We start from the raw sequence: 16,788 nt of genomic DNA, 5'->3' as shown, positions 1-16,788 counted from the left end.
TGTAACTTTAATACAAATGTAGTTTTATTGCTTTTTAAACAATTGCTGTTTCTCAACCTCAACTGCCATTATGAGAGGTAACTGGCTGTAACTAACTTCCAGAAGTCATAAGCTACTGATTTCAACTGAAACTTTTTTCCATTCTTTTCACACATAAAAGTCACAAAATCTTCTTATTCAATAAAGATTCACACAGACCAAAGTGAGAAAGGCTTATCTTGGTGATATGTTATTAAAAAAAAAGTATAGTGAATAACTTACACAACATACAATCCCAATTTATCTTTCCATCCTTCATTTGTTTCATAACACTAAAATATGATACAAAAATATGTTTTTTTATGGAATAATATACTGACAGTGTCACTGTATTAGGTCTTTTTGGCCTAAATAACTAGGCAACGAAAATCATCAAATGGATATATAAAAAGAAAATATATGAATGAATATATACTGAGCAGCATTAAAAACACAAGTAATAAAATGACTTGTTTCATACAGGTTGAGAAATAACGGTGCAAACACACCTGGGTTTTAATCATGAGTATTCTCTGAAAACAATTCGGTCGTTCAGATCATTTTAGTTAGTGTGATCACGTGTCAGTATTTAAACTGGTCAAAACTTATCCATCTGTTGCTGTTGTACATAATGCGAGAGTATGGAAAAACTTTTGCATGTGGTACACTGCTCCTTAAGCCTATAAAATACCAGGTTTTAAAAGTTTAATTTGACCACAAAAAAAAATGCCATGGTTGACGTAAGGAAGCGGAGATTAGGAGGTCAGGATGCTAATGATAAGGATGATACCAGCCAGGGTCATGGCACACTTTGGGATGCCCCCTCATGCACGTCCACACACAGCAAGGGTGTGTACAAATTGAACGAGAACAATGTGAATGTTCTGGACTGGCCTTTATATTCGCCTAATATAAATCCCACTGAGCATCTCTGGGACATTCTAGATCAGCGCATCCATCATTGGTACCCTGTCCCCAGCTTTCTCACTGAATGACGTGCAGCACTTCTGGCTGAGTGGGACATCATCCCCCAGAGGCAGACTGACAATCTGGTGACATCTATGCCACACAGGATCCAGGCTCTTCTGGCATAAAATGGAGGATATACCCCTTATTAGTGTTCTGGATGTTGAAATCCTGATTAAACTGTTTGTGTGCAGTTTCTAATCAAATTTGAATGTTATGCAATGGAAAGACATGATGATTTCATGATATGTACATTCAAAACTTATGTTTAACCCAGCGTATTAAAATTATTTAACTGTATGTACATTGTTGCATTTTCAATGCCTCTCAGTATAAAACAGACATGAAACTTATTGTATTTATTAACTTAAACATTCTTATTAAAAGGTTTAAAAAGTTGGCTTGCTTATAATTTGGTATGTTAAAAAATTATTTTTACTGTATGGCAGGGTCTGTAAACACAGTAGAACTTCATTGCTTTATGAATCAAAATAACTTGAAAATTTAAACTTTACATTAAAATTTTAAGATAAGGTAAAAAGTAAAAATCATTGAATAAAATACAAAATAAAGATTTTTAAAAGAACAGTAATAATAAAGATATTTTTTACCTTAATCTTATGATCAGAAGTGGACGGGGCTCGAGAATATATATACAGCCAGTGTGGTATTTCTGTTAGAATATAACAAAAGATTAGCAGATTTCAAGTTCAAGTAACAGTCTACAAATTATTTTAGTAATAGCAGCAGTCATAACCAACAGACTTTAGTAAGAATTTGTGCTAAATTACCTGTTTGCCAAATATATACTAGAAACCCAATTTTGAAATACCCATCACAACATCTCTATCACTACAGTTTATAAACAAAATCTACAATAACACTAAAACAATGTATGAATTAATTTTAGTACCTTAGACTTGTTATTAACAAAATAGTTACCTTCAGTAAGATAGGGATTTGCTGGTACTATTACATTGTGTTGGTGGTAAGTGTTACGTAGAGGAGGAAGGTGATCAGGAACAGCTGGTTGATGTATAACAGGAGTCAAGTGGCCATACTGTGGGGCACAGGGATGCTCATATTGAGCTTGCTTTGTGATGTGGCTATTTATAAATACATGAAAAATATATTTAAAGTAATGCACAATATATTTAAATCTAACTGATATAATGCTAAAGGTTTCTTTTAATTCTGCTCAATTGGAAGAATAAAGTACAGTACTAATAGATAAGAAATTATCCTTCCGAGTACCTGATACAAACATTTTAACCTATTATAAAAAGTACAGAAGTATAATAATACGTACTTAAAATAATAAACTCCATATTCGGGAGATTCAATTCTTTCCCATCCAGTAGGTAGTCCTTCTTTTTCTAATGGATGGCTCCAGTGAGTAGTTTTAGTATTGTGGTCAATGTAATACTTTCGTCCACGCATAGTATAGCCAACTGACCAGCCTGGGGGTAGGGGTAGCTCCTCTGGCTGCTGTTGTTGCTGCTTGTGACTGTTGTCTACAGTGGAAGACACAGTTACGGCTAGAGATGGGTGAGAAAATGGTTTAACACCACAGAGGGCTGGGTTGGGCTGGTTATCTCTTCCAGAACCAGCAGCAGAAGCTGGAACAGGGGATGTCACTGAGTGTGATAAGTGTAATGGATCTGAGACAAGATGAGAGGATGTATACTGACTTGTAGATTTAAACAATGGAGATAGGAAAGGATGTGGGTCTTGATGACTGGTAGCAGCTTTATCTAGAAAATTGAATGAAAAAGATAAGAGGTTGTACATTAACTTGTATATTTAAAAGACAACAAAAAAGGATGCAAGTCTTCATGGTTGAATGCAGAATTAAATGGAGGACTAAATAAAAAAAAAAAAAAAAACGAAGAAGTAATACTGACCTGTATATTTGAAAATTGAGAACAGTACAAAATGCGGATCTTGGTAACTCAAGAAAGCCTTATCTCAAAAGTTAATTTATTTAAGATGAGAGAATGTAAATCCAATTTTAAAGTAAGGTGCAAACTTTTGTTAGTGGACAAAGAAAATTAGTTTCAAGCCCTGTATTATTAAATTTATTTTTATCAAACTATAACAATTTTGTCACTAATATGCAAGTAGTTTTCTTAAATGACAATAACAGCAGTCTGATATGAAAATATTCTAAAAAAGAAAGGGCTGTCAGTATTTTTATTCAAGAGATGATGATTTCAATTGTAACTGAGCATAAATCATAACTGTTTTATTTGCTCCATGGTGTCTTAATTTTTAATTAAGCCTTAACTGAGAACTGGTAGATTTCATTCATGGAATGATGTAATTAAAAACATAACTTTTGGAATAATAAAGTTTTAAAACAGATACTCACCTCTGATTTTGTCAGTGTTGCCTTTTTTTATGAATAGTCGTAAATAACATCATAATTAAATATAACATGTGATAAGTACACATTCACTAACACGATGCTTCTGGTTGGTTGTTTAACATTTATTGGTGCAAAGCAACTGAGCTATCTGCACCAAACAACCAATAATAAGGTAAAAATAAAAAAGTAAAAACACTAAAATATGTAAAAGGGAGTCATGCTAGAACAAAACATAGTCCAATTTTTCAAATTAAAATCTTAAATAGAGTTAAAAAGACCAATAGCCCTTAAAAATTCAAAAACACAAAATGAGGTGGATAGTGTCACCATTACCAATAACACTGTCCAATGCCAAGGGTGAACCTACGGTAAAAATATGTTCCAAATGGTGCCATCATTCTCGACCATAACGATGGCATGACAGTAAAATATGGGCTATTGTGACCTGAGTGTCCAACATCTTCAAAGCTGAGGTCCTGGCAGAGTCACAGACCGAAGACCAGTTTTGATCGAATAAGGGCACAATACATTTTTTAGCATAGAACAAGAGGTGGAAGAGAGGACATGGAGGATATTCAGTGCCTTTGTATACTTGATATATAGCTGCTTGATGCATGGAATAAAGGTCAATTTATGGTCAAAGATAAGTTCTAAGAACTCTGCTTCAGGGACCACAGGAAGCACAACTTCTCTAAGACAAAGCTCGAGTTCTAGGTATATACCCTGTTGGCAGTAGAAATGCACGCAAACAATTTTAGAGCAATAAATAAAACCATTTATTGTGCTCCACTTCAGTGAGCAATTGAGGGCAGTTTGTAGCTGCTGTTCAATAAACCTCATGCTTGACAACCAAGATGAAATGTGGAAGTCATTGGCACAAAGCATTTGGAACTGTAGATGGGAGTTGTCAACTGATTGCATTAAACTTTAAAATAAAAAGTGTAATACTCAAGACACAGCCTTGAGGAACTCCAAGTTCCTGTGGAAAAGAAGAGGAAAGTGCCAAACTCACATGAACTTGGAATCGCCAGTTCATTAAAAAATGTTTAATAAAAATGGGTAAATGGCCACACGACCCATACGAGTGGAGGTCTCGCAAGATGCCATACCTCCACATTGCATCATAAGCTTTCTGAGGGTAAAAAATTACAAAAACAAGATGTTGCTTAAAAAAGGTTTCCCTGATTGACATTTCACATTGAATTAGATGGTCCATGGTGGAGCAGTCAGAATCCATATTGAGTGAGTGAGAGTAGGTTGTTTGATTCAAGGAACAAAAAAGACAAGCATTAACCATCCTCTCTAAGGTTTTACAGAGATAACTTGTTAAAAGCAACTGGATGGTAATTCAAAGGAATCTTGGGATCCTTCCTAGGCTTAGGAAAAGAGAGTACAACAACATTGTGCCAAACATCAGGAAAAACATTCTCATGCCAGATCCAGACAAGAAGAATGGCAAGAGACAAGATAGAGATGGAGCAGCATCTCTTAATGAATATCACTGGGTCCAACTGATATACTGCCAGACTGATGAAGAGCAAGTTTGAGTTCCACTAGCATAAAGGGGCAATTATAGTCATAGAAATGACTGGCCCAAAAGTAAAGAAGTGATTGCTCTGCCCATTTCTTGATAGCTAAGAAGATGGGGGACAAAGCAGAAGGGCTAGATGCACAAGAAAAGGTTTTGCCATGAGTATTGGCAATGCTCTGGGTATCAGCAACTTCCTGGCCATTAGAGAGTAAGATCGAAAGATACTGGCCACTAACCTTTCAAATGTTGTCCCATATGACTTTGGAACTGGTGGTAAGAGATGCTACAGATGTATTTAATCCAAGATTCCTTGTGGCTTTGATATGGGGCTTGCTGAGTGTGTACATGGGCCCACTGAAATGCAATGTGGTTTGAAAGTCTGGTGTATCTACAAAAGGTATCCCAAGCCTGTTTCGGAGTTTTCCTTCTCATGTGGCAGGCAGGATTACACTGTGGGAAACATGTTGAGGTTTTAAGAATACACTGAGAAGATGCCTAAACAATAGTCAGTGACTGCTGCTACATAGTCATCTATTAATGGATTACAGACAGTAGCAGGATTAAGTTCTGAGAGAGCCAGTTTGCTTGATCCAGCTTCCACCAGGGCACACGGGTCGGGTGGCATTGACCATGGCCAGCCTCTCTCAAAATGATAGGAAAATTATCATTGCCCTGTGTGTTCATTTCAATCCTCCAAGAAAAGTAAGAGAGCATATAGAAAGATCAATTGCAGTAAAAGTCTGACTAGGTGCATGAAAATCAGTATAAGAACCAGTATTAAAGAAAGATAGTTTGTGATCCAAGAGCATATGCTTTATAGAACAATCTCTTCCATCAATATCAGCACCACCCTAGAGTGGATTATGTCCATTAAAAGTCCCCAGGATTAAAAAGAGATATGGTAACTGCTCAATGAGGGCATCAAGGTCTGACTGATAACAGATCTTTTCAGGAACCAGGTAGAGAGAACAAATAGTGATGGTATGACCCAAGGAAATATGGACAGCTACAGCCTCCAAGGGTGTATCAAATGGTAAAGACAGGGTGGGCACATGCTGATCAGCCAGCAGTACCACCCCACCACCTGTCATTTCTGTACAATGAAAACTGCTGAAGGGTGACCATATTGGCAGATATCAGAAACGTTTCCTGTATGGAGAGACACACGGGTAGTAAGAATGAATCAAATCTTTAATGTCATCTATATGTGAACAAAAACCCCGACAGTTCCACTGGATCGGAGTGGCCATTTTTATTTATGTGGAGGAAAACGTGGTGGGGAGCCCTTCTGTTTTTAACCACATTTTTTTTCTTTATTGGATGAAGGTTTATAGACCTCCTTGAATTCTGCCCTGGATCAAGTAGCCAGGTCTCTGTTTGTGAACACAGATTCTAGTGATAGAGGTCATGAAAGAATGGTCGTTTTACTTCTCAGGGCTGTTTCCTGAGGATGTACCTGAGGAAACACCTGAAACTGAAGCCAAAGGAAGTGAAACCAGGCAGTCACTGAAAGGAGTGGCAGGGACAGAGATGGAAGTAGAAATAGATTTGTTAACTGTTTTAACAATGAAGGGCAAAAAATTCTTCAGATGTTCTGCAAACAACTCTGCTGGAGGCATGGAGAGATCTTTCTGCACTCCCACTGTAGCAGTGGAATGGAGTGCAGTAGCACATATTCGAGATAGATTTGGGGAAAATAATTTCTGAACCTCTGGGCAGAAGATATTATTTGCTACCACAACGAGCACGTTAAAAAACCATGACATGATGTTTTTGAATGCCCAAACCGTTGAACATCTTGGAGAGTTGTGAATGTATGACCATACCTTACAATTCAGATAACCTGCTTTGACTGTGGCAGGAGGATGAGATGATGCAAACGTCAATATCAGAACATCAGTAAGCACCATAATTCCATTTTTAAAAGTGGAGATTCAGTGCACTGCAGAATATGATATGGAAAAAAATCGAACTTCACTGCAATGGATGAGTAAGTTAAATACAGAGAATGTCCAATGGTTATGCTAAGAAGAAACTAAACACAATTACCTGTAATATGAGTAAATCCTGCTGCTAAAGGGTGAATACTGCTATGTTCTATGTTGGTAACTTCTGAATGCTGTTGTTGTTGCTGGACGTAATGTTCCCTGATCTGCTGGTGATAAAGTTGAATTTGGTAGTTTTCATCAAGCTGATGCCAAGCATCTTGGACAACATCTTGATCAGCAAAACCTGAAAGTTGAAATCTATCCTCTGGCTTCATACCTGAAATACAATCATATTTATATTACTGAAACAGTGTAATCCTGGTAGTTTACAAGATTGTTACTGTCATAAAAGTATACAGTTATCATTTTAGAACAAAGTTTTCTAATAAAATATTGCTACAAAGGACTCAAAACATGGAAATGTACAATTTTCAATAGGTGAAATAATATTATTTAAGACTGTATTGTCAGACTACTATAATTGGTTTTTATACTACTTTAATGCTTGCTTAACTTTTCAAAACAAAGAATTCTCCTCCAAAAACAACTTGAGTTATTTTTACACTTGCAAGAGATCAGAACTAACATAAACAAATTGATTAATATAAGAAAAATGCAAGTTTTTAATATTATATTTGTTTAACTAAAATTGGATGTAAACCATTTGAATGCAACATTTATTTAAATCTGTACTTTGTATATAAATATTTTGGTGCATTTTCTGACATTAGCCAAAAAAGTGAACTAAAATCTTAAAAACTGATTAAACATTATTTTTTTCACACCTTGATAATTTCTTTCACCAAATATTTGCTTGTCTCTGGTGAGTACATTTCTACCAGCAAGCTGATTTACATAAACATGAGACTGGAGTTGATGCTGAGACTGAGCGAAAACAGAGGAGGTACCTACAACCTGATGACGTGGATTTGTCTCTGGACCAGGTAAGCACTGAACAACAGGAGAAGGGATTACATTTTCTGCTGACCTTGAATAGGATTTATGACTAGCAAAATCTGCAACGTGACATCCTGGTGTTGCAGAAGCTGGTTGTACCACCTGGGAACTACCCATCCTATATCTTGCTAAACCAAATAAACCCCCAATTCCTACAGCCTTTTCAGGAGAAAGCGGTTGAAGAGCCGGTTGTGATCCGTCATTCTGATGCAAAACTCCGAGCGTCTGTTGATTGAGAGAAGTTTGAGCTTTGGCACATTTTTGTGCTAAACTAGTTGGATTGGGAGGTTCATGTCCATGAAGTGACAATACACTGCCTTTCTTTGGTTGGACAGCATTCTTCTTTTGTGACTGGTCATTTATTGTGGTCCAAACATTAATAACTAAAAAAATAAAAAGACAAATATCACAGTTATAATTCTTATATCATTATAGTAATCACACAAAAAATATACAAAGTATTATGTAAACTACTGCCAGAATATTATGTTAAAAAAGTAGAGTCAAAAACTACATATTATTCTAAGATTTAAAACTCATTTTGTCTGCAGAATAAAAAAAATTCATATCTCATACCAATTGTAATCATAATTTGTTTTATTTAAGACTTTATTTTGAGGGATATAATAACATGTTTAATATGAAAAGAAAATACACAGAATTTCTCAAATAACTGACATCCATAGAATTTTAAGATCATACTAGTGTGTTAAAACCAAAGGGAAAACAGAAAAAAAATGACAGTACTACAAATCCTACAAAATCTTTTCTGGAACTATCTGTTTATGAAACTCATCAAAAAAAATGGAAACATTTGTTATATTTTAGAAAAAAGTAAACTCAAACTGTTCCATCGTTAAGCTTTTTTTTATCAGTCTCATTCACTTTTAACAAATGTGAATGTGGTTAACATTAAAAAAGTTCCCCAGTGGCACAGCGGTATTTCTTCGGAATCCCACTCGGAGAAACCAAGTTTTGATACCCATGGTAAGCAGAGAACAGACAAGTAATAGTGTAGCTTTGTGATTCATTCCAAATAAAAACATTAAATAAAAAAAAAACTATTCAGTAAGTTATTTTCAAATAAGTTATAAAATGCCATGTAAACAGGCAATTTGTATTTCACAACATCTATAGCTATATGTAAAATAAATGTATATAACAATATTAATCTTCATGAATAGGTTTTAGAAAAGGCAATACATAATGTTTTGTTTAACTCTATGTACATGGGCTTGTTCATTTTGACCAACCTTGAAACTACATGCAACTTTGAATTTAATGAACCCATCTTCATAAAATTTGCCAAACTTTTACTCACCATTAAGTTCATTGTAAACACGAAAATCAGATTTTTTAGTAGTTTTGTTTGGCTTGTTTTAAATTTTGCACAAAGCTACTTGAGAGCTATCTGCCCTAGCTGTCCCTAATTTAGCAGTGTAAGACTAGAGGGAAGGCAGCTAGTCATCACCACCCACCGCCAACTCTTGGGCTACTCTTTTACCAATAAATAGTGGGATTGACCGTAAAATTATAATGCCATCATGGCTGAAAGAGTGAGTGTGTTTAGTCTAACTGGGATTCAAACCCACAATCCTCAGATTACGAGTCGAGTGCCTTAACCACTTGGCCATGCCAGGCCAAATAAAGTAGTTTTACTGAAGACATATCTAAGTCAGTGAGTGAAAGGTGGTTTTCATGATATAAATCAAAAGTACTTTTCACCTTACACTTTAAATTTTACTAAAACCTCCAAAATAAATATCAAAATACTTTTTTGGCAAAATGTTACATATATTTTTTATTTTCTCTACCTTATCACCAACTGTATTGGGAATAATGGAACAAAGTATTTAAAAATACAAAGTAAAATAATACCCTATTTTTCCTGGAATGATTAAGACCGTAATGGGAAGTGACAATTTCTATTCTAGAAGAGTCCCAGTTTTCTATTAGGTTAAAAAAATAATGACAGAGTTTTATACTAAAATTTTAGTCATGTATGGGGATAAGAAACCAGTCTTTTTTTTACTTCCTTTATACCATTACAAAACTAAAGTTTTCTTCTATTCACTTGTGCTTTTATTCTTTTCTAAAACTTTATTTCAAACATTTCAGACACTTACAATTAATGATGGAAAAGTTGTATATCATTATTTTGCATGAATTCAAACTTGGTCATAATGCATCACAAACAGCTCACAATATCAACCAAGCATGAGGCAAAGGAACCATCTCCGAATGTAGAGTACAGTATCAGTTCCAAAATTTCTGTAAGATGGGAATCTTGAAGACAAGGAGGGCAGAGAATGGCTGCTGAAAATGATTGATTGACAGCATCAGTGGAAAGAAACCTGCACCAAACAGTTTGTAAAATGGTACAAGAATTGGGTGTTGGTATTTTTAAAATTTCAGACCATCCCAAGCAAATTAAAAAAGTGAGAAAGCTCTACAAGTGGGTTCCACACCAACATCGTGAATATAAAAAAAAAAAAATCACTATTTTGAATCGTGCTCTACACTAATTTTACACAACAAAAATAAACCATGCACTAATTGAAATGCCACATGTGATGAAAAGTGGATCCTTTATGACAATATAAAGTGACCTGTGCAATGGCTTAACTGTAACGAGACTCCAAAATACTTTTCCAAAGTTTCACTAACAGAGGATTATGGTCACTGTATGGTGGTCTTCAGTCAGTATTATCCACTACAGCTTGCTGAACCAGAACCAAAATATCACTGCAGAGGTTTACTGTCAAGAATTGGACGTAATGCACAGAAAGTTGCGTTAAAAAATACCAGCATTAGTCAATCGAAGAGGACCAATCTTGCTTCATGATAATACTCAGCCAAACTTAGCTCAAATGATACTCCAGAAGCTCAACAAATTGGGCTATGAAACATTACCTCACCCTCCTTTGTCCCCAGACCTATCGTCCACCATCTACCACTTTTTCAGGCATTTGGACAACTTGTTATAGGACTAACGATTCAACACCGATACTGTATGATTAAAATCAGAATGTTAATAAGATAGTATCATTAGGCCTAACAACCTACCACCAATGATGCATGTTTAAGCCTGAAATATTGATAAAACAACTGCAGTTTCATTGATCACTCCTACCAATAAACTATTTCCACGTCATCTTTGCTGTTTCAAGTGGGATGCAACATGTTCCCCAAGCACATCCCATGTTACATGCATTACAATCTGTTATCAAAGCTATGTTGAATATTGTTACAGTTACTTATCTGTAAAGACATGATTTTTATATAACTGATTCATTAGAAATGATCTTGATACTACTGAAATAAAGGCTCTTTCTATCTTGATGGAACAGATCTCAATAAAGGCACATCAAATACAAGCTGACCTTGTGAATTTAATGTACAGCTACTATCTACACAGTAAGTTATCACTCTTGCAGCTGATATGTAAAACAGGTAAACTCGAGTGTAGCAAGCCAAGAGATAGATTAATGATCACAAAACTTTCTATTTTCTACTAAATGTTTCTGTAGTTTAAAATAAAAAAAGTCCACTAAAGAAATATACTTGTGTACCTCAGACAGTTTTAGTTGGTTAAAGAAACTACAGGGTGTTCAGAAAGTCACTGTGCAGTTTTGTAATAATATTTTATTCAGTCTATTTCAAACCAGCAACTGATAGCAGTGTTTAGAAACAAAATAAGAAGGATCCAACCCTGTATTGATGCCAACGAGGATCACTTTCAACATTGTTTATAATTGTTATTCATATTTACCTCCTGTATTCTACACTGAAACTAGTCTGTTAATAAATTTATATGTGCACAGTGACTTTCCAAACACCCTGTAGTATACAAAATAAATTTTATTGAGGTACGACTCACTTCTTAAATCCGGAGGATTTTCTTTCTTGACGTACTTTCCTTCCACTCCATCTCTCAAATACTTGTGATCTTTCTTTCTTGACAACATCACATTTCACCCATTTTGTAAGTCTCTGAAAGATGTATATATCCATTACCTTTACACTGTATGTTTATTATACAAGTTTGTAACAATGAAATTAAACAACTTTTCTTTTGAGAAAAAAAAAAAAAAAAGAATTAATCTAGAACAATCTAACATTCTGTTGTTATTACAACAGTACTAATGCCAGGTAGCCAATAAGTTCATTGATGTATTCAGTGGTGCAATAGTCTTCCAACTATTTGCTGGTATTAGGATGCATTGTTAAACTACTTAGAGTAGAATGGTTTTATAACGTATTCTATACTTGTATATTAACAACTTGAAATCACAATTAATTCATTCTTAACACAAATACCTGGTATTCTACATCACTTTTACCTTATTATTATTCAATACAAACCTGTTCCAGTTTCTCCTTACTGAGTAGACATGAGAATGGCTACATACATTTACAAATGCATCTTACATGTATTTTATTCCTTGGTAAGAAGCCCAAAGGTTTGGATCCATGTACACCATGTTTACAATACAGCACAAGTCATCTCAATTATTTGTGTATTGTTTTATATCCTTATCTAAAAATACTAACTGTGAACTGCTTGAATGCAAGTACAGAAATTTATATTTAGTAACACGGACAACATAAACTGTAAATAAATACTAAAATTAATAACAGTACATTCTCCAAATGAGCTGATATATTAGTACATCATAATAACTTTTAATCTCTTGCTTTCTAAAATTATTCTCAAAAGTTATATACATTTGGGTTTTAACAGCCCTTAAAAACTTAAAATTGATCTTATATTTTTAAGGCTTTATAAATTTATAAAATTTTAAAGGGACAAAAAGGAGCTTATCAGCACATCAAAGATGTACCTTCCAGCTCTCAACTATAACAACTTATAGTAACAACTTAGTAACTCATATTCACCCAATCATTTCTTGAACCAGTTAAATTTTCAGACTCCAGCACACTTGAAGAGGGCTCATTCCAAAAGCCAACCACCCTGTTTGAAAAGTAATACTACTTAAACTGCATACCTACACTGCCAAAATTTGAATTTATGATCCCTTGTCCTATTATTTTCACTGCTAAACAAAGTTTGATGGATCTATATTTTCAGTACCCTAAATAATATTAAACACCTCAATCAAATTCCCTCTGATTGTTCTCCTCTCCACAGAAAACAAGGGCAATCTCACCATCCTAGGTATCATCCTACTGGCTCTTCTCTGGTGAATCTTCTCCAACAATTCAATGTCCTTCTTTAAGAAAGGAGCCCAAAACTGTACATAGTGCTCTAAATGAGGTCTTACAAGTGATCTATACAGTGAAACAATAATATTCCTTGTCTTGTATCCAATATTTCTACAGATGCTACCCAAAATCCTATTAACCTTATTGCTAGCTAAAAAACACTGTAAAGGTAAGTCACCTTTTTTTCAATCACAACACCAAGATATTTTTCTCCAACCACAGTGTTTAACATATTTTAATTTACAATGTAACAATAACATGAATTGTGAAAACCTACATGTATCATCTTACATTTTGGATAGTTCAACTTCATCTGCTACATATTGACCTAAATGATCTAAATCTCCCCGTAAATCTGCAGCATCTTTGATATAGTTAGTTACTCCAAAAATTTTAATTTCATCTCCAAATTCAAAATTCTGTTTGTTGTTCCAGAGCCAATATCATTGATATAAAACACAAACAGTAGAGGTCCCAGCATTAAAAAATGTTGTTCCAGAGCCAATATCATTGATATAAAACACAAACAGTAGAGGACCCAGCACTAAAAAGTGTTGTTCCAGAGCCAATATCATTGATATAAAACACAAACAGTAGAGGACCCAGCACTAAAGAGTCTTAAATTTAATTCCTACAGGTACAGATGCTACACATTTTTTTTTGTAACTTTGGTTTGATCTACACTACACCTGTGCTTAACAACATTACAGTACTTTGCATTCATTCTACCTTAGCCTACACAAAACTGGGTATGTGTGCATTTTCTTATAGCAAAGCCACATTCAGCTATCTGCTGAGCCCACCAAGAGGAATGAAACCACTAATTTTATCATACAAATATGGAACTCAAATTACCAATATTGGCAAGCTGGAATATAATATAATAACCTTGTATCTTTTCATTTTGGTGAAATATGGCTTACGTACTGAATCAAAAACACAATGGCCTTATTCGCCTCTTTCAATTTTTGGAAATGTTCCCATGTGAACGCACTTACTTCAATATATATGACATGTGAATAACCAATCGACAGTTAGAATTTTCCCCTTGTGGTTTTCTCAGCCATTTTAATCTGTTAAAAGGCACCACATTCTTTTGAAGCAAGATTTCAAGGGGGTAGGTTGTGTCTTTAGTCTGCTCCAAGTTTCATATTTTTTTAGACCTAAATACAGCAGAGTTTCTAAACTTGCTAAATTACAGTAGAATTCTTTAGTATCAATAGAGTAAAATATTATCTGTTGGTTACTGAATTGCATATATTATATAAAACCTAAGTAAAATATTTTGTTTCATATTCTCCACATGCAAAATTTTAAAGGCTTAGCAGCAGCTGAGTTCAAAGGTCGTAAGTAGAAGAGATAATTGTTTGCTTTACTTATTGTTCTACATTTTGAGCAAAATATGTTTACTACCTTTTTCTAACCAGAAGTAATCTGTATACATATATAGTGTATAATAATCAAAGTATGATTGTGTATTACAAATAACTAGTCCATTAAAACACAGCCAAGACTTTGCAAAGACTAAAGGTAAGTTTTTGTACCATGTCAATATAGGTTATGTAATATTAACCAGGCACCACTGGAAAGTCAGTATAATAAAAAAATAATATATGTATATACACATAAAGTTATGAGACTCAAGCTACTTAAATTAAATGTGTTTTTTGTGTTATAACTTGTCATTCTAGCATGAAAAAAAGCATAATTTAGTAATCTTTACTAAAAGTCTACCAAATTTTGTGAAGATCATACTGCAACAAAAATTATAGTATAAATACTTAGTGTACAAATGTGTATACTACTTTGTGTATATCATACCAAGCCCATTACAAAATGGCTAGTCTTATAAAAAATGGAAAATTACAAATAATTTTTCATAAGCATCTGGCAAGTAAAGATGTCATTTGAACAAAACCACATCAACTGAACAACTGAAGTATTGTAGAATTTATTATTTCTCTTAATGACTGGTAAGAATACCCCCAAAAAATGTGTGCAGCTAAATATATAATTTTATTACATGCAACGTCACATACATTTTTGTTTCTTCATTTCAAGAGTGATTCTTCTGTTAATTCTGTATGCAGGTGTCAAACAACTTCAAGTCTCACTAATCTTAGTTTTGTTTCTAAATCTGGAAATATTTCTGTAACAAAGAAAAAATATCTATTTAAAAAAAACAAAACATTTTTGCTCATTTCTATATTAATTTCATAGATTTTGCTCTAAGAAAATGTAATATGAGATAAGTGGACATTCCTGAATTAATTTTAAAATGATTATGCACTTCTACAAAAACCTAAATAAGTGGCATGCTCAATACTAAAAAACATGTAATAATATAAAAGAAATACAGCATAACAAAACTGAAACCTCTATAAAGCTCAGAATACCTTGAATCATTAGTTGAAAATTCTGTTAATATTCATAACTATAAATCCAAGATGATTCATTAGTTAAACTTAAAGAAAAGTTAAATAAACCTAATTGACTGTAGACACAGTTGTTGAATTACATTATTTACAAACACACATATACACCCATGATGGTTTAGAAGATTTAGTCATGAATCCACACATTACCACTACAAGACTATCTTCACAAGTATGATTATAATTCAAAACATTCAAAATTTACTAAGCATTGTAACTGAAATGACCAAATGAAACAATCTTACTAAATGTTTAAACAGAGCATGTAATTTATAAGTGTATTAAAAACATGCAAATTATATCCAAATCTGATACTTCAGTACATTTGGAAATGGTGTTGTAAGCATTATCTAAATAAGGGCAATTTTTAAGCTGTTTATTACACATCTGTTGACATCACGGGTGTATATGTGCATTTGTTTGTAAATAATACAATTCAACTGTGTCTAAAGTCAATTAAGTTTATTTTACTTTTATTTAAGTTTAACTAATGAAGCATCAGTTTTATTGTTTATTTAAATGAGCACAACTATTTTTATTAAAGTTCTCAGTAGTCATGACTGACACTATACTAATTGTAGATTATATAAATTAAGATGAGATTAAGTTACAAATATTAACTAGACCTGCTCCTGAACAGAACATAAACGTAGATTTCTTTTACATTTTATAGTGTTTATTGTAATTGGTTGTTACCATACTGAGTCACCATCAACCAGAAACCTGACCAGAGAACTCTAGTGTTAGCAGTTAAGTTACCAAGAAATACTCAAATAAAAGTATAGGCCTAGTCTAACCTTAAAGTTGATGGCAAAGATGTGGTTACATGGTAATGTGGAATACATTATAAAATTCCCAACAGTAACACAGATGTAACATTAATTACTTAACGTATTTTCTAAATATATGTAATTACAACAATACCAACTTCGTTCACAATGTACTTCCAAATTTCAAAATGAGTTTAAAATCAAACTTTATCAACGCTTAACAAAAAGAATGAAATTTAGTTTTCCTTTTAGGCTTAACAAATTACAGGCCAGGCAACTAGTTCAACCTGCAGATAGTACAAAGTCTACATTAGTACTAAAAACTTGTTCTGTGTTCACATTAATTTTCGTGTATTATCCTCTTGGTTGAACTGAATAAATTAAAATTGTAATACTTTGATAGTCTATCTCAGTTACCTTCTCAAGCTCTGATACCAGTACAACATTCAATGCAAACTGTTACCACAAAACAGGTATAAAGTAACAAACTGAACAGTACCACATACGTTAGAACAACACGAAGTAAAAT

General features: G+C 33.7%; 1 protein-coding gene across 1 annotated transcript in view; it reads right to left on the bottom strand.

Moving 5' to 3' along the window:
• The window catches only part of sav (scaffold protein salvador), a 32,004-nt gene extending 15,216 nt beyond the window's left edge, over positions 1-16,788 (bottom strand). Inside the window, exons 1-8 of the mRNA XM_076462491.1 lie at positions 16,677-16,788; positions 15,094-15,203; positions 11,709-11,821; positions 7,657-8,211; positions 6,933-7,148; positions 2,294-2,738; positions 1,927-2,090; positions 1,596-1,657 (exon numbers count right to left, since the gene is read on the bottom strand). Of these exons, the coding sequence (XP_076318606.1) occupies positions 1,596-1,657; positions 1,927-2,090; positions 2,294-2,738; positions 6,933-7,148; positions 7,657-8,211; positions 11,709-11,796 (1,530 nt within the window). The 5' untranslated portion in view covers positions 11,797-11,821; positions 15,094-15,203; positions 16,677-16,788. The remainder of the gene's footprint in view (positions 1-1,595; positions 1,658-1,926; positions 2,091-2,293; positions 2,739-6,932; positions 7,149-7,656; positions 8,212-11,708; positions 11,822-15,093; positions 15,204-16,676) is intronic.

Source organism: Tachypleus tridentatus, chromosome 1, assembly GCF_004210375.1.
Source record: "Tachypleus tridentatus isolate NWPU-2018 chromosome 1, ASM421037v1, whole genome shotgun sequence".
Taxonomy (NCBI): domain Eukaryota; kingdom Metazoa; phylum Arthropoda; class Merostomata; order Xiphosura; family Limulidae; genus Tachypleus; species Tachypleus tridentatus.
Note: the sequence above shows the minus strand (reverse complement) of the source record. Positions and strands in the feature narration are given on the sequence as shown.